The sequence below is a fragment of the Sturnira hondurensis genome, unplaced genomic scaffold (assembly GCF_014824575.4).
Source record: "Sturnira hondurensis isolate 20B ecotype Veracruz unplaced genomic scaffold, ASM1482457v3 Scaffold0017436, whole genome shotgun sequence".
In the NCBI taxonomy this organism is placed as follows: domain Eukaryota; kingdom Metazoa; phylum Chordata; class Mammalia; order Chiroptera; family Phyllostomidae; genus Sturnira; species Sturnira hondurensis.
In genome coordinates this window covers 17,387,106-17,412,354 of record NW_028090067.1, presented here as the reverse complement: position 1 = coordinate 17,412,354, position 25,249 = coordinate 17,387,106, and the positions used below count along the sequence as shown (strand labels likewise).

Here is a 25,249-nt window from a genome sequence, read left to right as displayed (position 1 = left end):
GGAAAGTGAAAGTGAGGATGACAGATGGCGGTGGGACAGACCCCATGGGAGGGAGCAGGACAGAGGCCCTGCCCCCTGGGAGGAGCTGGCTGGAGCCCCTTCCACAGCCCCTGCCCCAGCCCCAGTCCACACCCAGTGCTGGCCCTCACCGCCTGTTGAATGACCCAGGCACAGTGGAGGTTGTACCCCGGATCAGGGACAGATGTGCTTGGAGTTCCTGGTCCTGTGCTGGGTGGCCCGCGGAAGTCCCCTCAGCCTTCCTGTGGTGGGGAGAGAGGGCTGCTGCTCTGGTCCCTCTCGCTCAGTCAGGGTTTTCTCGCGTTCGGGTGGGAGGCCTCCCGCAGCCACAGGGCAGATGCTCTGCTTCCCTGTGTGGCCAGGCTCCCAGGTTATGCTGTTTGCATATGAAGACGCCTTAATTTTATTTAATGGTTCTCTTTTAATGGATTGATTTTGAGAGAGAAGAAGACAGAGAGAGGGCTGTGATGGGTGAAAAAGGGCAAGTTCCCTGTCCCACTCGTTCATACACGCCCTGGCATCTTCCCGTTGGGGCCTGACTGGGGTCAACCCCGAGAATTTGGCAAATCAGGAGGACTATTTGATGAACTCAGCTACCTACCCTCTCAGGGCCAAATGTTTTCACATTGAACATTTTGAAATACGGTTGTTTTTCACGCATATATGATGACATAGCCATACAAATTTTAAATTCCCATTGGCTGCCTATAGGAAAACATTTCATGAATTTCCTCCATGTGATTTTGTCCTTCTGGTTGTACGGCCCCAAACTTATGCCTGTGGGACTGTGCGTCTGCGTGTGTGCTGTCTCAAGCTCTCTGTCCTGCTCCGTGGGCGCGTCTCTCAGTGCCTGCCTGCTGCCAGGCTGCTCTGCTGCGTCTGCAGAGCCAGTGCGACAGGCCGGCACACAGACCCACCTCATCTGGTCACCCGTTGAGGCTGCACTGGCTGGGCCCAGACCCAAGGCAGTTTATGGACAGACGTTTTCGTGCTGCCCGAGAAGCCCTGTGGTCGGTGTGCCGCAGGTCACTGTGGCGGCACAGACCTCGGTGTGCCACTGAGGCTCTCCATCCAGGAACAGGGCGTGTCCCTCGACGTCTGCAGGCCGCCCTCTGCGTTCTCACGGAGTCGGCATCAGGTAAAGGGCACCTGGAAGGAAAGAAAGGGGAGGCAGCCGTGAGGACGAAGGGGAGGAGCGTGAGCGTGGGCAGGAAGGGACAGAGTCAAACAGGAAGGCACTCCACTCTGGGCAGATGCAGAGAAGCAAAGGAGCCTGGGGTCAGCACGGGATGGGGGGCGGAGGGAGAGAAATGGAGGGTGTGAATATGGCTCTATCTCATTGAATTCCGACCTTGAGAAAAGGGACAACACTTTGCCTCAGAGCAATAGGCCCTGAGCAGTCCCTCCCTGCCCTGAGGGTTGGTGAGATCTGCACAAGCCTGGGCATGAAGGGGGCTTGGCCCAGTTGCAGACGCTAGGGGAGTCGGTCCCACAAGGCAGAGCTCAGCTCGGAGACCTGGGAGTGGAACCCCTCTCAGTCCTTTCCCCTCACTTGGGCCTGGCACCATCCCCTCTGGGACAGGCAGTCTCCCTGGCACAGCTGCCACAGGGGCAGGGGAGGCACAGAAATGAATGCTTCAGCCTGGAGGACGTGTTGGAGCCCTGGGTGAGGCCAGGCAAGGCACCTGGTCCAGAGACAGGAGGAGCACCCAGGGGTGAGAGGTACAGCCTGCAGAGGGGAGGAGGGGAGGCCCCGTCAGGGAAGCCAGGAGGAGGGGTTCAGGAGCAGGACTGGCCCTGTCCTGGGTCCCAGCCATGGCCACCTGCTGGGGCCTCCACTGCTGCCTGTCACCATGGACCTCTGTCACCACTGCCTCCCAGCACAGGAGTGCTTGTGGGGTAAGCACAGCCTGCTGGAGGACCGAGGGGCTGTTTGTACATGGAAGGACGAATCGTAAATGAGACTTTCCATCCTTTTCATAACAACCTCACCCTTTGCTGAGGATTAACTGCCCCAGACATTGTCCTAAACGCACGACATTCAACTGCCAGGACTGCCCCCAAGGTCAGTCACTGTGAGTCTCCGTACGTTACAGGTGAGGAACCCAGGAGCCAGTCCCGTTCCCTCCACAGGACCCACACGGTCTCCCAGAAAATGTCCCTGGGACCTGTGATTCATGGGCTGTCCCATCAGCCACCCTTCATGGTGGGTCCCTGCTGTCGTCCATCCAAAGGATGCAGAGGCTGCGATGTTCTGGGCTTGGTCCTGTCCTCTGTCCGCCCCTTGGATGGGGAAAGAAGTATGGAGCGGGGCAGCCATCTGAGGCTGGGAGGAGACCAGGGAAGACGAGCCCTGGAGCAGAGCTGGGGGTTCGGCAATGGGCCCAGTGCCCGGGAGCATCACTGGGCCCCGGAGCCTGGCCCCACCCTCCTGCTCTTCCCACAGGTCTGCCTCTGTGGAACAGGCTGACTTTCCCCCTCCTGGCAGCTTCGGCCACAGGCAGCACAGTCCCCAACACACCCCTCTATTTTGTGTCCAGTCTTCAAGCTCCTCTTGTCCCTTGTCCTCCCTCCATGGCCCCCAGCTCTGTGTTGTCCCTTCCCACCCTGCCCTCACTTTTGCCTCCATCTCTCTGGTCACTTTGTCTCTCAGTGTCTCCCTCTGGTTGCTTGTCCTCCCTGACTTAGCCCCTCCTCCCTGTGTCCATGGTCATCGTGACTGTCCTGGTTCTCTTTCCCTGCATCTTCTCACACTAAATGATCCACCTCAGCTCCTACAGTCACTGTGTGAGTTTGTGACCCAGTGAGGTTGGGCCCAACATGTGAGCAGAAGTTTGTGAGGAGGGACCTGGGAGCCTTTGCCGCCCAGAGCACCTGGTGCAGCGCACCCAGCCGCCTGTGGCTCCCTTGGCGTGACACAGGCTACACAGAGACACGTAGGACAGACGCCTGGTGACCGTGATGGGCCCTGCTCAGCCCTGGGACTGTAAGGGCAGAGTTCAACCTCAGACAGGGAAGCCCCATCTCGAGCTTCCTCCCAGGTCAGTGGAATAAACCATGGCCTGTGGACCAGAAAAGGCTCAGTCTCCCATCTGACTGCCAATCTTCATTTCTCTTCCCTACAGTTACACTCAGTCTTAATCTTCTCCTATTGTGTGGGCTGTCATTTCAAAAACAGCACTGCTGTCTGGGTGCTAGTTTGACAGTGAGTTTAGGTTTTGGAACTGCAGATTCTGCTCCTACATGCATTACTGGATTTGACTGGACAAGTGGGAATTAGTGTGACCTCTTCCTTCCCATGAAGGTTCCTAAAAGAGAGAGGCTTTTGTCCATTAGCATGAGTTTGATGCACTCTTTACATTTCATGATGCATGCACAGAGGATAAAAATTTGGGGGGCATTCTTAATCTTTTATTCATTGCTTTGTGTTTAAGATCAATAAAAATAATTATTTCTGTAATACTCAAAAATGTTTCTGAGTATTTAGTAGAATATTACTGCTGAATATTTCTACATACAGATTTTATGAAAAGTAAATCAATCAGATTCATTAAAAACAAATTTCTTATGAACTCTTGAACTTTTGGTGGTTTCTGAGGATCAGTTTGGAGATGGTGAGTTTTCATTTGTTCGTTTGTAGTTCCTCAGAAGACAACAGACTCGGTCAGAGGGTTGAGTCCATCTTCAGTTGCCCTGAATCCGGACGGAGATGCAGGTTGAAGGGTGTGGGGAGCGTGGCAGGTGGAAAGAGGAACAGAGAAAACGTCGGGGGCTCTACAGCGATGGGGAAGGACGAGGGGCACAAGGACGTGGAGAGCAGAGGGGCCTTGTGAGAAGGGACGGGAGGGATGGGGCTGGTGTCCCAGCAGCAAGCAGGTGACTGACGCAGAGCAGGCCCGAGCAGAGGCAAGTAAGGCCCAGGGAGAGAGGGGGAGGAGGGAGGGGAGCAGGGGAGAGCAGGGAGGGGGGACCTCACCCCGAGGATTTCATTCAGCCTCTGTGACTGCTCTTGAATGTGTTTGTGCAGGTCAGCGTAGGGCTGGAATGGTCGTCCCTGGTGGTCCACGAAGGCTTCCCAGCAGTGCTGGTACTCTGAAGGGCACAGGGACAGAGAGGTGACCCCAGTTCTAGGGAGCAGGGAGGGGCCACGTGGTGTCTGACCCCTGGGGACACACTGTCCCCACCAGTGTTTCACTGTCTCCTTTCCCTTTCCTCCAAGGGACATAGCTGTTCCTGAAAATTCTTCCCTCCAGTGGAGGCTGGGCCACCCCCTTTTACTCGGAAGTCCCTGGGTCTCTACTGCACATGTACCCAGCCTCCCTCCCTGCCCAGGACCAGGACACATCTGTCCCCAGAACTCTCTTCTCCAGGAGACGCCCCTGTCCTCTCGGAGTCCAACACCCGCTCTGCAGGCAGCTGTGACAGCCTTCTCCACCAGGGCTTCTCATCCGGACCACCTCCTTCTAGCAGCTTCCCTCAGGCCGCCCGCTACCCACCCCGCCAACGAGTCCTTGCTGACCATCAATGCTCATGATGGAGACGTGGGCCCCAGCCGCACGCAGTTGGCGCAGTCCGTCTTCATATCCCCAGTTTCGGCTGTAGATGCGGGCGGCGAAGATGCGCAGGTTCACGTGGCTATTCTGGAGCAGGAAACGCACCAGACTGGTGGCACAGTCAGGACAGGGGCTCCAGGAGATGAACAAGGTGACACTGTAGCGCTTGTTCTTGTCCAGGTCCCAGGAAGGGATCAGATCCAGGAAGCACAGCTCTGCATGGCGGGGTCCCCCCAGAGTGTCCTGCAGCACCCAGAGCACTTTCTCCTGGGAGGAAAGAGTTCTGTCACCTGCTGTGGACAGGAGCAGGGCGGGGCCAGGGGGAGGCAGGGGAGGCACTGGCCTCCAGCACAGAATCAGGGCAGGCACAGCTCCCCACCGAGAGGGTGACATTTCCACACGGGGCTCACAAGGCCAAACTCTCGATGGACACGACATCGGCACGTGACAAATCCCGCCCAGCAGTGAGGCCGTGTCAGTCCATGTCAGCCAGTCCCGGCTCCCCATGGCGCTGCACCTCATCCTCCTCCCTTTACACTGTCCATGTTCCCTTCACCATGGAATTTGCGTGAGTTCCGATTTGAAACTATCGTGTGATGCGACTCCTCTGCATGGCTGCCTTCCCAGAGCCCCTCTGTTTGTGCCTGAGGTCCACGCCTTCAGGAGCCTCCCCTGTGTGGGGCCACATGAAGAGCTGAAGACAGAGGGAGGAGGCTGGCAAGCCCCGAGGTCACCAGTGTGATGGCACAGAGAGGGCTGCTTGCTCCAGGGAGGGGTGCGCCCTGCTCTCCATCCACTCCCCTACCTCGCCCTCCCTCCCAGCACCAGTGCTTCAGTTCCTACTCTGGGTTTCCCCTCCTGAGGGAGAGAGGGTTGAGGGCCACCGAGGCAGGGGTGCCCAGGAAACAGGAGCAATGTCACCACTGGGGCTCTTAGGCTCGTGGCTACTTGTGCAACCGCAGACAGAAGGATTAGGGACCAGGCCCTCAGTGAGGGGGACAAGTCCCGCCAAGGGTGGCAGTGCTGAGCCCGGGTGGGAGTGTGTGGGCCCCTGGGGACCCAGCAGGCATCCCTGGGCTCAGTGCAGCCAGCAAGGCAGCTGTGGGCAGCCCAGCAGCCTGCCCAGGGCTCCACACAGTGACTGGAGGGAGCACCAGGCTGCTCTCCAGCTCTCTGGCCAGAGGCTGCCCCAGGCAGGGGACAGGGGGGAACCTGGCCCCACGTCCAGAGGTCTTTTCCTCTATCTGGACCTCTCCTCTGAGGTTCAGCAGGAGGGGACAGAGGAAGCCCTTGGACACTGGGACTTCCTCTATTCTGCTTGGCTCAAAGCTGCCTGTCACTGCAGCATTGGTCCTCCCTGTCTCTAGGCAAAGTGACAGAAGCTGGGGGACCAAAGGACAATGCTGAGAGGACACCTGCTGCTCCCTGAAACCTTCCCCCTGAATGTCCCAGGGCAGGTGGCCCTGCCTGCTGTGGTCCGTCACCTTGTTGCGCAGGAAGCCCTTCATCTGGTCTGCTGGGATCCTGGAGTCACCTTCTGGTACATCCCACTCGTAACACAGGTGTGTTTCATTCAGCATTTGTGGACTAAAGTTCTCAGTGAAGGTGGCCATATCCATCCGGGGCCTATGGACACAGGTGGGAAAAACTCACAGGCATGGGGCTCCTCCGGGGATCCCCAGTTCTCCTGCCCTTCTCTGCACATCCCCTCCCCTTCACCCTGGGCTCCCCCTGCACCCCATGTCCCGGCTGGACCCATAGAGGATGGGGGTCCACTCTGAGCTGGAGTCACCTAGCCTCCCTCTGTGACCCCTTCCAGGCTCCTGGGGATGTCAGCCCTGTGCTTTTGTCAGGGTCCCCCCCAGGAGCAGTGGGGGGTTCTCAGAGCTCTGATAGGGACCAGTTTTTCTGGCCTGAGTGGGCTGGGTCCCCTCTCCTGGCATCACCATCCTGCCCTTGACCCACTGACCCACCCCTGTGGGTGTGAACCCAGTGGACTGTGTCCCCCTGGTCTTCAGGCTGAACCTGAGGCACATGGCACTTTGTGGGCCAAGCACATTCCTGAGTGGGACTGTTGGGAAAAGAGAATGCCAATGGCATCTTCTCAAATAACTCATGATATTCTCTTTGTAATTATGAAAGCAATAATGCCCCTTACACAAACAGAAACAAAATCTGAACGTGACCTCCTGGCCCACAGTTCAGAGCAGGAAGAAGAGGCCTCACAGGGGATGGAGGGAGCGGATTGGGGGACCTTCAAGGGTGACTCCCCCACATCTGGTGTCGGGGCCTGGGGGGGTGGGAGGGACAGCAAAGTGGGCATCTGCCGAGGGGTCCAGGCTATACAGAGCAGGGCCCTGGGGAGGGAGATGAAGAAGCAGAGGTGTCCCCGGGGGAGAAGGTCTGTCCCCATCAGGGAGCTTGGAGGAAGGGTTCAGAAGTCCAGGTGCTGCAAGGGGTGGAAAGTACCTGTCCACGGGTGCTGAGCTGGGCTCCATGTCCGAGTTCCTTCAGGATCTCTGGCTGTGCGTCCTTAGCTTCTCTGCCTGGTCGCAGCCTGTGTCCTCTTGCTGGGACACTTCCAAGAACCTGAGTGTCTTATATGCCATCCGAGCACCCAGATACTGGTGAGTTGGCAATACTCTGCCTCACCCCTTCCCTGAACTCAGACTACTCATGCCACCCATATGGTGTCACAGAGGAAGGAGCCACCTCCTTTGCCCTTGGAGACATGTTAGGTTTTTATTTCCTTGTTCTGAAAAAGGCCACACGTGGAAGCCATGGGGACTGTCCTTGGACCACTGAAGTCTGAGGAGGCTGTGGTCACTCTGGGCAGCATGGTACAGCAAGACACATCTGCAAGGGCAGGGGTCAGGGCAACTGTTCCTACCCTGAGGAGAGATGGGCACAAGACCCAGACCCCCGGAGGACGGGCCCCAGGCACCCAGCCCTGAGTCTCCCCAGCAGCCAGTGCAGGGCTGGCCAAGGTCCTACTGGATGGAGGGCCCTGCGGGGCCTCAGCCAGGAGGGACACCCTGCTCTGGGAGGCAGCACATGGCTTCATCCTTGGTCCAGGGAGGGGAGGGAGGGGCCAATCCTGTGCTGAGCTCTTCCGAGGAGGCCACCATGAAAGGAGAGGAGATGGGATAGGAAGCGTTCCCAGCCCATTACCCAGGGACGACATGAAAGGCTCCCGGAGGGAGCAGGGCTCCCCAGGTCGGTGCTGGGGCAGAAGGGCCCCGCACGTGCACAGCCTCAGGAATGGCCACCGTGTTTTCCTTTCCACCTCCATGTCATGTCAACTGTGGGGACCCTGTGTTCCAGGCTGAGGTATCCTGAGCCCTAGCTATCCATGTTTGTCCCCAAGGGGATGCCCCTGTGTCCCACAGACCATCCATCCAGGCTCCTCTTATACCACTGCATGTTGGCCCAGTGCTTTCCCCAAGGGTCGTGTGCCCATCCCAGGAGAGCTGGCCCACCCATCTGGCTGCAGACTTCTTCTTCTCCATCTCACAGCAGTGTCAGCCTCCAGGGAGCCTCAGATGAATTCCACAAATACAACACGGAATAAAGTAAGTCCCACCTAAAGAATTCATACTTCTGATTCCACATATAGGAAGTTCAAAGCGAGGCACGAATCAACCTGTGATAACAGATGCGTTAACCCGGCTTCCCTCTGGAGGGGGATCATTGGGGAGGGGACATGAGGGACCCCCATGCGGGTTTCTGTGACCAGCCCCACTCAGGTTGGGCGATAGTTATTCTACCTGGAAACCTAAGACCTGCACTTAATTGTAAGTTACGCCCCAATAAAAATGGAAAAATGAAAGACTTACAAAACCTATATATTTCATTTTTATTGCTGACACTATGGCAAATGTTCCTATTTCCTCCCCTTTTCCTCCTCCTCCACTTCCACCCTCCCCACTCCCTCTGGACATCACCACCTTTGGTCTGAGTCCATGGCTTATACGTGTATGCTCTTTGGCTAATCCCTTCTCCTTCATCTAGTCCCCCCCCCAACAGCTGTCAGTCTGTTCCATGTGTCCATGCCTCTGTTTCCGTTTTGTTCATCGGCTTATTTAGTTCATTAGATTCCACATATAAGTGAGATCATATGGTATTTGTCTTTCTCTGACTGGCTTATTTCACTGAGCGTTATGACTCCAGGTCCATCCGTGCTGTGGCAAAACGTAACCTTTTCTTCTTTGTTTACAGCGAGGCAGTGATCCAGCACGTAAATGTGCCACTGCTTTTTTTACCCACTCCTCCACTGTGGGACAAAGCATCTGCTTTCAATAAAGAAAAAAATGTTCCGAAAAGAGATGAAGTATATTATTATCCCAAAGGAATTTGTACCTGAAAATGCAAATCAAATACAACCAGACTCATCATGATTGTTCTTAGCTTTGGTGGTTATTTTTTTCCGTGAGAAGAAAAGAATATTTCAGTCCAAATGACAGGCTCCATGTGGTGAAACGTGAAGCGTGACGATGAAATGAGGAAGCGACGTGGTTCCTGCAACATAACGCAAACTAGAAAGTCCACACAGCCACCGGCATCGAAAGTGCGTGGCATCAGCCAGGGACTGAAACTCACATATGAGGCTATCTGGGAGCTTAGCTGATGACAGAGGTGGAGCTGCCCCCCAGTGGGGACAGGCAAGCCACTGTTCTGTGGATGTTTTCAACGGGACGAGGTGCTGCCAATGTCCCCGCGGGGAAGCGAGAGGGACTCTCCACTCCGCTCCTGTTGACCCTCTTGGCCCCCGGCTAAGGACCCAGCACAGCCTTCCCTGAGCCTGTACATCCGGGAACTGACCTCCGCTTGCGCCACATTCACTGGCTCAACACGCATGTTATTAGCACCTGTGTGCTAGGGGCTGTTCCGGGGGCCAGTACGCACTGAACGAGAGACCACACTCCTGACTGGTGGCCTGTGGTCTGCGTGGCCTCTCTGTCCAGTCACAGTCCGACCTTCAGTCTGTGCCCCGGGCTCAGGCCCACTCCTTTTGGGGGTTTCTCCTCTGTAGTTTCCCACCCTGCCATGGTCCCTGCTTGACCCTTGCCACCGGCTGGTGTCTCCCACTTTCAGAACAAAAACTCTCCTTTGAGTCGAATCTCCCTTCATTCGCTTCCAAGGACAGTAAGGCGTCCCTTCACAGAAAGAAGAATTTTGAGTGTCTACAAGTTTTGTCCCTAGTTTCCGAGTCCTGTCTGCTTTCATCCCACGACCATGGCCCCAGAAAAGCGGCCACTGACATGGTCAGCAATGACCCCCACGTTGCCAGTGGAAGGGAATAGTTTTCAGTCCTCATCTTGCCCCTCACGCAACACCAAGTGGCATATTGAGCACAGCCTTCATCTTCAGGTGCTCTCCTCGCCAGTTGCTGGTGACACCCTTGTCCCTTGATTTTGCTCCTGCTACTGCTCCTTCCCTAGCTCCTCCCCTTCTCCTGGATGGAGACGCTCCCCGAGGTCTCCCACCATCTCCCTAAGAGCCTCAGCCTGCCCTCCTGCACCCCACTCCTGCCCACAGCCCAGGGCCCTGGATCTCCAGTCCCCCTGCTTCCCCGAGCTCAGCCCTTGGACACCAGCTTCCTACTAGACATCTGCTCCTGGACATCTGCTGGGCGCTACACCTTGACCTTCCCGAATAGAAGTCCTTGTGGGGTATTTTCCCCTCAAACTGGTTTTCTGAGATTCCCCCAAGTACATAAAGGTCAATTCTGTTTCACCCGTGAGCAGGGCGCTTGAGCCCAGACCTGAGGACTCACCTGACTCCTCTTCTTAATCTCCAAACCGCAGCCAAGTCCTTCCCCCCTCGCTGCCCCCAACCCACCCCATGTGGCACCTCAGCCCCCTGGGCACCTCGGTCTCCACGGTCTCCACCACCACCTCTCACTGGGATGATGGAAGAACCTTCCAGTGCCCACTCTTTTGCCTTTATTCATTGTCCACGCAGATTCTTGAACTTCTTTTTAAATCTAAGCCCTGCCTGTGACCAAGCCCCACAACCTCCCTGTTCCCACACCTTGCTCTCCAGGCCCACTTCCCTTTTCTGCTTCCCTCCTGCCTCAGGACCATCCAAGGTCCCCCCGGGGCTGACCCTTTCTCAGCCCTTCTGTCTCAGAATGGAAGTCCCAAGCTCTGCACACCTATTAAAGTCGCCGCCCACCAGCTGTCACCCTCAGGAGAACGCCTGTGTATGCCCTTAGCGATGGCCTTTGCTGAAATGATCTCACCCATTCCCACATTTTCGCAGGTCCCTCCCCCCGACACAATCCCCTTGAGTTGGGGAGACCCCTGGTACTTACTCAAATGAGTACCCCAGGGCCTTAGCGCAAGCCCACCACCAGCAGGTGTTCTTAATATTAGTCAAAAATGAACAAATAAGTAAAGTGATGGGAAAATGAAACACCAACTACTTCCTTTTTTTAAAAAAAAAGATTTTATTTATTTATCTTTAGAGGGGAAGGGAAGGAGAGAAGGAGAGAAATATCAATGTATGGCTGCCTCTCATGAGTCCCCTGCTGGGAACTGGCCTGCAACCCAGGCATGTGCCCTGACTGGGAATCGAACCGCGATCATCGTGTGGTTTGCAGGCCCGCACTCAATCCACTGAGCTACACCAGCCAGGGCCAGCTACTTCTTTTTCTACAGAAGAGGGAAATTAGTGACGGGTGGGGCAGGCTTGGTGGTGAGAGACAGAGACCCAAAACTTTCCCAGGAGATATCTCGGTATTATTTAATGTCTCATTAAGCAAATACTTCTTGTCTCATTACACACTAATGAAGTCACTGAAGAAGAAGAAGTTTCCAGACTGCCATGGACAGGGACAGACACGTTCAGGCTGCCAAGGCAGAAGTCCGCCTGGGCATCCAGCACTGCCTCTGAGCCCAGCCCTGGGCGAAGGAATTCTGCTCTGGCAGAGCCAGAGGGCAGCGCCCGGGGTCGGGGAGTCGTCACCAAACCCGGCTTCACCCAGAGTCAGAGGATGAGCCGCACCCCTACCCCCAGGGTAAGGAAGAAAGGAAACGACTCGAGGAAATGAGTCTGGCCAGTGGTGGGAGGCGAGCCCCTGAAACCTGCACCCCTATTCACAACGAGTCAGGGTTTACCAGCCCCCCAGCCAATGGCTTTCGGTAAAACCCAGACTCCAGCGTGGCCTCCAGAGAGTGTTTCCACAGCAGCAGGTCCCAGCCGGGTCCCTGAGGCCGGACAGTAAGAAGCTGGGAAAACTCCTGGGCGAGAGAATTAAACAAGGCCCAATGGTTTGAGCTGCTCAGGTCAGCCCCCTGGTGAGTCCTGAGAACTCATCTCCCCTAACCAAGGACACCTGAGAGCGAAAGGTTCACGCCTCTCCTCTCTGTCCAAAGAGAGCAAAGCCTAATTCTCCCTGGTCTGGGATGGAGAACAGAGAGAGAGCCAAGCACCGTCATTCCTGCCAGCTCAACGCAGGACCGATGAAGTTAGGCCAGACACAACAGAAACCCCACCAAACACAGACTCAAAAGTGAAGCAGCGTAACAGACCAGGGAGTGCTCCCAAAATACCCCATGAGCTCATTCTGACACATTAGTGTCCTAAAACACACCTGGAAAGCTGATGGATCTTCAGCTGAAACTGCACCCTGAGAATCTCACCCACAAAAAAAGATACAAAGTCCCCAGGACAAAGACTCGGAGCCAGCTCACTCTGGAGCACACCCCTGTCCCTTCCGGGGCACAAATTTTTTACTTCCTCCAAACTCTAAGGGTCCCTCGGAGATTTGGAGCCAGGGGAGCGGCGGGCAGTGGCAGCTCAATCCGGGCTTATCCCGGACCTGCCCCCAGGGCCCTCCGTTCTCTGCCTCCCGGGGAGCTAACAGCAGCCCCGCCCTGGCTCACTGCTTCCCTGCGCCTTTCCTAGAGAACCAGAGCCGAGCACCGCCCAGGCTCTCTCCTGTCACTTCTTCCACACTAAGTCCCTCCTTTGTTTCGCTGTCTCCTGCCTTAATAAATGTGTTCTCAGGGTCACCTGGACTCGTGTTGTGGAATCTTTCCTAGACCAAGTCAAGAACCCACTCGCTGCAGGCCGGCCGGAGGCAGCCCTGCTCTGGGACAGTGGTAACATCCTGGCCCCCCACATCGGGCATGGAGTTAGTCTCTTTTCCTCATTCTGTCTCTAACTCAGCCACCTGTCACTTCCCATCGTCGGTGTTGGGAAACCACCTGGAGCTGCGGAGTAAATCCCTCATGGAAACACACCTTGTCAAAACACGCCTCGTCAAAACACGCCTCGTCACAACACGCCTCATCACCGCTGAGACTGAAGGTAAGGCTGCCCCTGAATGTAGAGTCACCCGCCACACGACTGTCCCAGGCGACACCTGGCTGGTGGGGTCCAGCGAAGCAGGAACTGATCATCCCTGGTGTGCTAGGGGACCCATTCCCCCTTCGCCCCCTTGTTTGGCCACTGTGAAGCACCCCCCCCCATTGGAGTGGGGTAAATCTGTCCCTGGGGCATGTAGCCCCAGTCTTCGGTAAGGCCACCCTCGGGGCACAGGGTGCACGTGCCCACGGCACTTGTCTCCACTCTCCCCACGACTCCGGTCCTCTTTTAGAGCGGGAAGCGCCCCAGTATGATGACTGCGTTCGTCTCATGCCCGCCCCATGCTGGGTACCAACCGGGTCTCACCCCCTCCCGTTAGCACTCTCTGTGGGATGGACCCCGACGGTTCCCTACATGAGGCCAAGCCTGCCTGCCTTTGCTTCTACAGCTCATTCAGGGCCTTAACAAGACTTCCTACTGGGAAGTTAGAAAGGAAAAAAAAGGTCTTTAAATGCCCCAAACCACACCCTCTACGTCCCACTCAATATAAAGGGAAAAAACACCGGTGCACTGAGACCTGAAGCGGCTGAAGGCCGCCCAAGCTGGCATCTCTCAGCCCCTTCTCCAGGCTCCTTAAAGTTGTCAGGACAATAAAACTTACAAATCGTGTCTTTTCTACCATCATTACAAATACAGTTTTTATGTACGGTAAAAATAGAAAATGTGGTTTCTTTCCAGAACCATGTGGTACAGGAAAACATTTGGTATTAAAGCTGCTTTAACTTTGGTTAAGATCTTTCAAAGTTATTGAAAGTAAATACCGAATCATTCATTACCAGGCCTATGTTAGTTCAACTACTTTTAACTTTTTAATGCAGAAAAGCTAGAAAATAAATTTGAAGCTGTGAATCAACGTCCTATTCTTTATTAGAAGAAAATGTAAGTGTGTTTACCAATGAAAGAACTGCTTTCTACAACCCATAAAATATATTTGCCAATCTAAAGAATGCTAATTGGTAATATTTGTCACCAAAATAAAAGTTTCCAGGGATTAAGAATTCGAATTAACTTTAAAGCCCTTTTACAGTAGGTGGCGGAAGGTAGGAAGCACAGAGGCGCTTGCTGACGACACAGAAGGAGAGAGTTTGGTGTGGAATTGGCCGTTTCTGGCGGAGTTGAAAACGAACACGCTGACGGGGCCTGTGCGTCTCGGGCCCCGTCACAGGTGCGTCTGCGTCTGCAGCAGCATCTGTGACCACTGAGGCAGCTTTGTGACGGGGGATCTGGAGAGGAATCTGTATAAATAGGCTGAATAATGTGTTTAATTAGGTAAAGAACTCTAAATATCAAAAGTAAAGTGCTGGGAACTGCCTTGCCTGGTTTCAGGAGCTGTAAATCCCCTAGGGCTAAGGCTGAGTGAGCGACCTTCGGACCATAAGCCACTAAAAAGACAAAGCTTAATTAATCTCCCTGGCAGGAGCGCCGCTTCTGCTCCTTTTTCCATAACTGGCCCCCAGTGCCTGATCGGTTAGCCAATGACGGGTGAGATTCCCCAAGGGGGGAATGACCTAAGACAGGCATGATCACGTGGAGGCCCCAGGGAAGGACTTGGGGGGCTATGGAGAAAGGGGGCGATGGCCCCTCACCCCTCAGCTTTGACGAAGCCGGAATCCTCAGTCTGTGAGAAGTCTCGGAGAATTCCTTGGCTATTTGCCTCCTCTGCCTGACTTGAGTCTGAAACAATGACAGAGGGCAGTGCAGCCCTGTGCTGGGAATGGCGGGCTCCCCAGGTGATCAGGCCTGGGAAAGGATATGTAAAACCCTGCTTTGCTAAGAATGCTCTTAGTTCAATGATAAAGGTCCAAGCAGGAAATGAGTTTGTTTTCTAAAAGTTTTGTAGCCTTTTAAGCTGATAGACCCTGACTCAGAATAAGCCCTAATAGTTCTTTGTGTGCTATCTCCTGTTTACTGCCTGACAATGATTAATAAGCTGTACCTAAACTCCTGTGCAAATTAAACCCAATAAAATCCTGTCTAGGCAAGGATCAGGGCACTCTCCCCTTGAGAGAGTTGCCAGGCCGCTCCTAGGCACTCCCCCCTTGAGGGAGTAGCCCTGCCTTCCCTTTTCCTCCACAGGACTCGGTAGTCCGTGTGAATTTGTCTCACGTCTCATCCATGATGCCGTGGGCACCGAGAGCCAGTGCCCGAATCAGTAAACTGATACACAATTTATTTGGTTCTTTTCAAATCTGATAAATGGAAAAAAGTTCTCCCTGTATCTGCCTAAAAACAAAAGATTCTGTGTTATTATATCAATACAGCTGATAAGGAGTTAGTGTTCAAAATTTATGAAGAACTTACAAAACTTAACATCAAAAAGACACACAACCCAATGAAAAATGGGCAAAGAACATGAATAGACACTTCTCCAAAGAGAACATACAGAGGACCCATAGACATGTGGAAAGTTCCTCAGCGTCACTAAGCATCAGAGAAATGCCTATTAAAACCACAGTGAAGCCCTGGCTGGCGTAGCTCAGTGGATTGAGCGCGGGCCTGCGAACCAGACGATCGCAGTTCGATTCCCAGTCAGGGCACATGCCTGGGTTGCAGGCCGGTTCCTTGCAGGCTAACTACCAGCAGGGGACGCACAAAAGGCAACCATACATTGATGTTTCTCTCCCTCTCTCCTTCCCCTCTAAAAATAAATAAATAAAATCTTAAAAAAAATAATAAAACCACAATGAGATACCGCCTCACACCTGTCAGAATGGCCATCATCAGGAAATCAACAAACAACAAGTGCTGGCGAGGACGTGGAGAAAGGGGGGCCCTTCTGCACCGTCGAAAAGATTGCAGACTGGTGCGGCCACTGTGGAAAACAGTATGGAGAGACCTCAAAAACTGAAAGATGGATCTGCCTTGTGACCCAGCGATCCCAATTCTGGGAATATATCTCAAGGAACCCAAAAGTAATTTGATAGGATATAAGCACCCCCATGCTCATTGTTGCATTGTTTACAACCACCGAGATACAGAAGCAGCCCAGGGGCCCATCAGCAGATGAGTGGATAAAACAACTATGGGACATTTATACAAGGGAACACTATTTGGCCATAAAGAAGAAGAAACTTTCACCCTTGGTGACAGCATGGATGGACCTGGAGATCATTATGTTCAGTGAAATCAGCCAGTCGGAAAAAGACAAATACCATAGGATCTCACTCACAGGTGGAATCTAATGAGCAAACTAAACTAACAAGCCAATTAAACAGACAGACTCACAGATGGAGAGCGGGCTGAGAGCTGTGGCGGGGGGTTTGGGAGAAGGAGGCGAAGGGATTGAGCAAAAAGGGAAAAGGACCCTCGGACTTGGACGAGTGTGGTGACTGCCAGGTGGGAGGTGGGGCATGTAAGGGGCCTACACGGTCGTGGAAAAATACAATAAAAATAACTGAATAAATAAATAACGATTATGTGTCAGAGTCTGTCAACCAGATCCTTGGCTAACTTTCGAGAAAATTGTCTCTCTCGATCCTAGAACTAAAGTTTTGTCAGCCTATATTAATGTTTCACAGTTCATTATCACCTTAAATAGAGAACCAAAAATTATTTCATAATATATATAATCATTAGGTCAAGAGTATTTGACAAGCTCCCTGGGGTTTCAGTATTACAAGGCTTCCTCTTAGCCTAGCAAAGCCTTTGGAACCGCTCGACGGATCCTTGAAACAGTCCAAGGGTTTCGCCCTTCTACCTACAGAAGAGAAACTTTGCACCCATCAGGCTTGTTTGATGCACTGAAAATACATGGGAGCTTTGTCAAATAAAGAAATAGTAACTGTATCCTATTCCCACACACATATTTTATTATTAAAGTAGAATATTATTATTCTAGAGATTATATAAAAATCTCCAAGAGTCCGTACAAAAATCTCCATTGAGTCCACAGAGTTCCAATAAACTTTCATTGTAACTCTGATGGTTACTTTGAAATGTTGTGTCTTATGGAAAGGACAGGATTTCCTGTCAATTACATTACAACCAGATCTGTGACGGGGTCATTTTGGGGTGGGTTTGTTATTTTTTGTCATTTAAAGCCGATTGTTGTTTTTGTTCCAATACATTTGCAAACTCATGACGTCTTTAAAGTCCATAGAAAGAGCTCTGACCTATTCTAAATTACAAATGCCTAAAAGTAATCTTTTAGATCACCCCTTTAAACAGGACAAAAATAGACAGGACTCTAAGAAGCAAGTGAATTTTCACGTGGTCCCAGCCCCACCTCCTGTTGCCAGGGCCTCCTGATGCGTCGTCAGCCACACTGACGGGGGGGGGGGGGGGGGGGGAACAGGACAACACGGGAACTTGTTCCTGACACCCTCCTCGGGCATCTCCCTGACAACTGGTCCACCTGTGAGGGCAGCGGTCAGAGGAGAAAACACCTGATTCCCTTTTCCACGTTGCCCCCACTCAATGAAAACTCAGGGACGCGGAGGTCTGGCCTGTGCATGGATCCTTCGCTTGTAACACTATTTCCCAGTCAGATTTGTTTTGCAAAATGAAGGCAGATGGAGTGAAATGCCTTATATCTACCCATTCCAAGATAGGAATTTGTCCCTTTGCCAAGATAGGGATTTGAGAAAGTCTCGTAGATGTGATGCCCCAATGTCAGATGGATTAGGGGACACCTTCCTCACAGCCCCAGCAAGACACCGCCAGCCTCTGCCCCCAGCAGAGCAGGCAGGACCCACGGGGAGGGCACAACAGCCTGCACCCCAGCTGGCTGGCTCCCCCACCACCTCCCAACGTGGGGCTGACACCACATAAAACTAAAGAAAGGCTAGCACCCACCCCTGCTTGTCGTCCCGCCCCCACCGGGGGCAGAACTCAGTATCCCCCAGATCCTGTACGTTACCCCCGAGGGAGGTGGCAGTGAGGAACCAACCGGGTGGAGGGATTCCCTGGGTACAGAAAAAGAGGTAAAAAGCCCTCAGGACAAAACTCAGAGCGAGCTCAGTCGAGAGCAGCGGTCCGAAGCCTTTTTGGTACCAGGCACCGGTTTCACGGAGGACAGTGTTTCAGGGGAGGGTTGGGACGGACAGGAGGGGAGCTCGGGCGGTAGCCTCTCCCCTTTGCCAGCTGCTCACCTTCTGCTGGGTGGCCCACGTCCTAGCAGGACACGGACCAGAACCGATCCTCGGGATCCAGGGCCGGGGTTGGGGGCCCTGGCTCTAGGTCCACCCACGGCCCTCTGGGCTTGAACTTCCTATGTCCTCCTAAACCCCGAGGCTGCAGACCACTGCTCTTGAATGAGCTCACCCTGAGTTTTGTCCTGAGGGTTTTTTACCTTTTTTTTCTGTACCCGGAGAATCCCTCCACCAGGTTCCCAACTGCCATCTCCCTCGGGGTAACCCAGACCGGTGTTGTGGAATCTTTCTCCTACACAAACTCAACAACCCTCATACTACAGACGGTCTGAGGCAGGCCCGCTCCGGCTGGTGCCTGTCCAGTCACCCGAATGGCCCGGTTGCCCGTGTCAGGTGAGGCAAGGAGCAGGGTGTGGTAAAGAAGAGAAAATAGGGGTCGCAAGAGGCAAACCCAAAAGCTGTCTCGGCGAGTGTTGGTAACGACGGGAACTGTGCGCTGTAGGTGCACCCTAGGAGAGAGTCCCTAGCGCAGGTCTGGCTGGGACACAGGGGTCCCTGGGCAATGCCAGAAAGGGGCCTGCAGTGGGAACGAGAGGCCTGTGGACATCTGAGGGGCGCCGTGGTCTGGGGACCTGGCACAGGCTTTCCAGCCTTCTGGATCTTTCTGTCAGCACCCACTCTGGCATTCACCTTCTGGGTAACCTTGGGGATCTCACCACCCCACCTCTCAGTCCCTCAGTGGTAATGAAAGCGCCCCCCCCCCCCACGCACAACTGTTTCACTGATCAGATGTGGTAGTTGTGCAGCGCTCCCTGGGTGGGGCCCTCAGGGTCGGGGGTCAGTACTGACCGCCCTGTCCACCCAGCACTCGGGAGAGGACACCTGGCTGCTCACCCACTAACTGACTGTCTCTCCCCTCCTGGACTTCCTTCCTGCACCCAGATGGGCCACACCTGAGCCTGACGACTCCTCCTTCACAAAGGCGAGGCCTCGGCCTCTGGGAATGACAGAGGGTGAGCAGCTCAGACTCCTGGAGAGCGAGCCCTGGGGCTGCCACTTCCGGTGGCAGAGAGACAGGGACCGGTGAGCCCTGGGTGGCCTGGGAGCTGGTCCTTTGGTTGATGCTGTGTGAGTGCCCTAGAGGACAAGAGACCAGGTCAGAGAGGGAGGGCCCGCCATGCGTCTGCGGACACACCGGGTTCAGAGGGCAGAGTGTGCTTCCCGGAAGCAGAGAGTGTGCAAGAAGGAGAAGGAACAGGAAGAGCACATTTGCAAGTGTTTATTGAACTATTTGGAGGTCACGATACATGTACAGACAAAAAACACTTTGTGGAAGGTTTGTAAACTTTCTTCTCATTGCTTTGCCTAGAAAATCAACAAAAATGATTAGTTCCCTAAAAATCAAAGATGATTCTGTAAGTACTGAATAAATCTTAAAGGTTTGTTTTGAACATACCATAGATTTTAAATAAAAAGTAAATCAATCAGATTTAAAAACAAATTTCTTATGAGCTCTTTGCATTTTGCCGGTGTCTTCAGATCAATGTGGAGATGGTGGGAAAGGCGGGTTTTCTCTTCTTGACGAAGGTGTTTTATCCGCTGATCTCCAGGAGACTCCTGATCAGTCAGAGGGTTGAGTCTGTCTCCAGTTGCCCTGAATCCGGACGGAGACGCAGGTTGAAGGGTGTGGGGAGCGTGGCAGGTGGAAAGAGGAACAGAGAAAACGTCCGGGGCTCTACAGCGATGGGGAAGGACGAGGGGCACAAGGACGTGGAGAGCAGAGGGGCCTTGTGAGAAGGGACGGGAGGGATGGGGCTGGTGTCCCAGCAGCAAGCAGGTGACTGACGCAGAGCAGGCCCGAGCAGAGGGAAGTAAGGCCCAGGGAGAGAGGGGGAGGAGGGAGGGGAGCAGGGGAGAGCAGGGAGGGGGGACCTCACCCCGAGGATTTCATTCAGCCTCTGTGACTGCTCTTGAATGTGTTTGTGCAGGTCAGGGTAGGGCTGGAATGGTCGTCCCTGGTGGTCCACGAAGGCTTCCCAGCAGTGCTGGTACTCTGAAGGGCACAGGGACAGAGAGGTGACCCCAGTTCTAGGGAGCAGGGAGGGGCCACGTGGTGTCTGACCCCTGGGGACACACTGTCCCCACCAGTGTTTCACTGTCTCCTTTCCCTTTCCTCCAAGGGACGTAGCTCTTCCCGAAAATTCTTCCCTCCAGTGGAATGTGAGGCTGGGCCACCCCCTTTTACTCGGAAGTCCCTGGGTCTCTACTGCACATGTACCCAGCCTCCCTCCCTGCCCAGGACCAGGACACATCTGTCCCCAGAACTCTCTTCTCCAGGAGACGCCCCTGTCCTCTCGGAGTCCAACACCCGCTCTGCAGGCAGCTGTGACAGCCTTCTCCACCAGGGCTTCTCATCCGGACCACCTCCTTCTAGCAGCTTCCCTCAGGCCGCCCGCTACCCACCCCGCCAACGAGTCCTTGCTGACCATCAATGCTCATGATGGAGACGTGGGCCCCAGCCGCACGCAGTTGGCGCAGTCCGTCTTCATATCCCCAGTTTCGGCTGTAGATGCGGGCGGCGAAGATGCGCAGGTTCACGTGGCTATTCTGGAGCAGGAAACGCACCAGACTGGTGGCACAGTCAGGACAGGGGCTCCAGGAGATGAACAAGGTGACACTGTAGCGCTTGTTCTTGTCCAGGTCCCAGGAAGGGATCAGATCCAGGAAGCACAGCTCTGCATGGCGGGGTCCCCCCAGAGTGTCCTGCAGCACCCAGAGCACTTTCTCCTGGGAGGAAAGAGTTCTGTCACCTGCTGTGGACAGGAGCAGGGCGGGGCCAGGGGGAGGCAGGGGAGGCACTGGCCTCCAGCACAGAATCAGGGCAGGCACAGCTCCCCACCGAGAGGGTGACATTTCCACACGGGGCTCACAAGGCCAAACTCTCGATGGACACGACATCGGCACGTGACAAATCCCGCCCAGCAGTGAGGCCGTGTCAGTCCACGTCAGCCAGTCCCGGCTCCCCATGGCGCTGCACCTCATCCTCCTCCCTTTACACTGTCCATGTTCCCTTCACCATGGAATTTGCGTGAGTTCCGATTTGAAACTATCGTGTGATGCGACTCCTCTGCATGGCTGCCTTCCCAGAGCCCCTCTGTTTGTGCCTGAGGTCCACGCCTTCAGGAGCCTCCCCTGTGTGGGGCCACATGAAGAGCTGAAGACAGAGGGAGGAGGCTGGCAAGCCCCGAGGTCACCAGTGTGATGGCACAGAGAGGGCTGCTTGCTCCAGGGAGGGGTGCGCCCTGCTCTCCATCCACTCCCCTACCTCGCCCTCCCTCCCAGCACCAGTGCTTCAGTTCCTACTCTGGGTTTCCCCTCCTGAGGGAGAGAGGGTTGAGGGCCACCGAGGCAGGGGTGCCCAGGAAACAGGAGCAATGTCACCACTGGGGCTCTTAGGCTCGTGGCTACTTGTGCAACCGCAGACAGAAGGATTAGGGACCAGGCCCTCAGTGAGGGGGACAAGTCCCGCCAAGGGTGGCAGTGCTGAGCCCGGGTGGGAGTGTGTGGGCCCCTGGGGACCCAGCAGGCATCCCTGGGCTCAGTGCAGCCAGCAAGGCAGCTGTGGGCAGCCCAGCAGCCTGCCCAGGGCTCCACACAGTGACTGGAGGGAGCACCAGGCTGCTCTCCAGCTCTCTGGCCAGAGGCTGCCCCAGGCAGGGGACAGGGGGGAACCTGGCCCCACGTCCAGAGGTCTTTTCCTCTATCTGGACCTCTCCTCTGAGGTTCAGCAGGAGGGGACAGAGGAAGCCCTTGGACACTGGGACTTCCTCTATTCTGCTTGGCTCAAAGCTGCCTGTCACTGCAGCATTGGTCCTCCCTGTCTCTAGGCAAAGTGACAGAAGCTGGGGGACCAAAGGACAATGCTGAGAGGACACCTGCTGCTCCCTGAAACCTTCCCCCTGAATGTCCCAGGGCAGGTGGCCCTGCCTGCTGTGGTCCGTCACCTTGTTGCGCAGGAAGCCCTTCATCTGGTCTGCTGGGATCCTGGAGTCACCTTCTGGTACATCCCACTCGTAACACAGGTGTGTTTCATTCAGCATTTGTGGACTAAAGTTCTCAGTGAAGGTGGCCATATCCATCCGGGGCCTATGGACACAGGTGGGAAAAACTCACAGGCATGGGGCTCCTCCGGGGATCCCCAGTTCTCCTGCCCTTCTCTGCACATCCCCTCCCCTTCACCCTGGGCTCCCCCTGCACCCCATGTCCCGGCTGGACCCATAGAGGATGGGGGTCCACTCTGAGCTGGAGTCACCTAGCCTCCCTCTGTGACCCCTTCCAGGCTCCTGCGGATGTCAGCCCTGTGCTTTTGTCAGGGTCCCCCCCAGGAGCAGTGGGGGGTTCTCAGAGCTCTGATAGGGACCAGTTTTTCTGGCCTGAGTGGGCTGGGTCCCCTCTCCTGGCATCACCATCCTGCCCTTGACCCACTGACCCACCCCTGTGGGTGTGAACCCAGTGGACTGTGTCCCCCTGGTCTTCAGGCTGAACCTGAGGCACATGGCACTTTGTGGGCCAAGCACATTCCTGAGTGGGACTGTTGGGAAAAGAGAATGCCAATGGCATCTTCTCAAATAACTCATGATATTCTCTTTGTAATTATGAAAGCAATAATGCCCCTTACACAAACAGAAACAAAATCTGAACGTGACCTCCTGGCCCACAGTTCAGAGCAGGAAGAAGAGGCCTCACAGGGGATGGAGGGAGCGGATTGGGGGACCTTCAAGGGTGACTCCCCCACATCTGGTGTCGGGGCCTGGGGGGGTGGGAGGGACAGCAAAGTGGGCATCTGCCGAGGGGTCCAGGCTGTACAGAGCAGGGCCCTGGGGAGGGAGGTGGAGAAGCAGAGGTGTCCCCGGGGTAGAAGGTCTGTCTCCATCAGGGAGCTTGGAGGAAGGGTTCAGAAGTCCAGGTGCTTCAAGGGGTGGAAAGTACCTGTCCACGGGTGCTGAGCTGGGCTCCATGTCCGAGTTCCTTCAGGGTCTCTGGCTGTGCGTCCTTAGCTTCTCTGCCTGGTCGCAGCCTGTGTCCTCTTGCTGGGACACTTCCAAGAACCTGAGTGTCTTATATGCCATCCGAGCACCCAGATACTGGTGAGTTGGCAATACTCTGCCCCACCCTTTCCCTGAACTCAGGCTACTCAAGCCACCCATATGGTGTCACAGAGGAAGGAGCCACCTCCTTTGCCCTTGGGGACACGTTAAGTTTTGATTTCTCTGTTTTGACAAAGGCCACACGTGGAAGCCATGGGGACTGTCCTTGGACCACTGAAGTCTGAGGAGGCTGTGGTCACTCTGGGCAGCATGGTACAGCAAGACACATCTGCAAGGGCAGGGGTCAGGGCAACTGTTCCTACCCTGAGGAGAGATGGGCACAGGACCCAGACCCCCGGAGGACGGGCCCCAGGCACCCAGCCCTGAGTCTCCCCAGCAGCCAGTGCAGGGCTGGCCAAGGTCCTACTGGATGGAGGGCCCTGCGGGGCCTCAGCCAGGAGGGACACCCTGCTCTGGGAGGCAGCACATGGCTTCATCCTTGGTCCAGGGAGGGGAGGGAGGGGCCAATCCTGTGCTGAGCTCTTCCGAGGAGGCCACCATGAAAGGAGAGGAGATGGGATAGGAAGCGTTCCCAGCCCATTACCCAGGGACGACATGAAAGGCTCCCGGAGGGAGCAGGGCTCCCCAGGACGGTGCTGGGGCAGAAGGGCCCCGCACGTGCACAGCCTCAGGAATGGCCACCGTATTTTCCTTTCCACCTCCATGTCATGTCAACTGTGGGGACCCTGTGTTCCAGGCTGAGGTGTCCTGAGCCCTAGCTATCCATGTTTGCCCCCAAGGGGATGCCCCTGTGTCCCACAGACCATCCATCCAGGCTCCTCTTAGACCACCCAGTGCTTCCCCCCAAGGGTTGTGTGCCCATCCCAGCATAGCTGGCCCGCCCATGGGGTCCCCCACGGCCATCTGCATGGAGAACCAGGCCTCAGCTCCCCAGGCTGGTGGTCACATCCTAGGGGCAAACATTGAAATCGGTGACCCCCTTTTCCTCTGGTGGGTGCCCCTCCACACTCAAACAGGGGTCCCCTATGCTGAGACCCCTCCTACCTCCTGTGTTCTCTCGACCTTGGTTCCCCAAGCAGATAGTGTCGCCCTGGCTGGTGGCTTAGGGGGTTCCCATGAGACCCTACCTGGGTGTGATTTTCCTGTTTAACCTGTGTCCCCAATTCACAGGTCACACTCAGCACCCACACACGCTCTCCACACCCAGGCATCCCCAGCCTTAATGAGCTGGGGACGGCATCTCCGCAAAGACCAGGGTTGGGGACACCAGGGTCTCTGAGATCGGCCCCCACCCTGTCCCCGGCCCTCCCTTCCAGGGATGGGGAATGGCACTCGGATCCCGGCCAGCTCTCCTCCTGTGCCCCAGAGTCTCCCCCAGTCACTCAACCTACAAACTGCCTCGGATCTCAACACCCACCCAGAGTCGGAGGGTGGGTCTCCTGTGCACACAGCCCGTGCAGAGGGCAAGGGTGGGCTGAGGAGTGTGGGGTCCTGATGCTCAAGGCCCTGAGCCCTGTAGGACCCTCAAAATGGGGTGCCCTCATGCCTGCCCCACCCCTTCTCCCTCGGCCCCTGCAGCCACAGGGCCAGCGCCTCGCCGGCTTCAGCTCTGCATGACTTGGCGGGCCCAAGCAGACGTGCCCTTTAAGGCTCTTCTGGAGAGTCTTGTGCGGGGACCAAGGAGGGGACATCTGTGCCTGGAGAGCACTGTGCTCCCCCGTTCCAGAGGGAGGTCTCCCCATCAGTCTAGCTCCTCAGCCAGCAGCCCTGAGGTCTTCTCTTCTGCAACGTTCCCCAGGATGTCCTCCCTCCCCACTCCCTTGGCCTAGCCTGGGTTGTGGCCCCCGACCTGCTCCTGCCGATGCCTTCGGGTCCCTCTGTAGTGCAGACAAGCCTAGCTGAGCCTGCCTCCACACCTGGGAAGGCTGCTTAGCAGTGAGTGGGCAGCACACAGGTGGCTCAGAGGGTCCCTGGAAGACTGGGGGGGACGCTGCAGGTCACCGTGTCTGGACCTCCTCCCAAGGGGATCACACCTTGAGTTGCATGTCTGAGTCGCATTGAGAAAGGGCAGGACGGTGCTAAGGAAGCGTCCTCTCAGGCCTGGGTG

At 55.4% G+C, this 25,249-nt stretch overlaps 1 protein-coding gene across 1 annotated transcript; it reads right to left on the bottom strand.

Annotated features, from left to right (window-relative positions):
* Positions 1-3,682: 3,682 nt before the first annotated feature.
* On the bottom strand, positions 3,683-20,818 carry LOC119002448 (DNA dC->dU-editing enzyme APOBEC-3G-like; the record flags this gene model as incomplete). Its single annotated transcript, XM_037068364.1, has 8 exons — positions 3,683-3,792; positions 3,961-4,110; positions 4,538-4,838; positions 6,056-6,197; positions 17,170-17,208; positions 17,739-17,848; positions 19,939-20,087; positions 20,521-20,818. Coding segments are annotated over 8 exons (1,299 nt in total), but the record flags the coding sequence as incomplete, so codon positions are not given.
* Between the last annotated feature and the right edge of the window lie 4,431 nt (positions 20,819-25,249).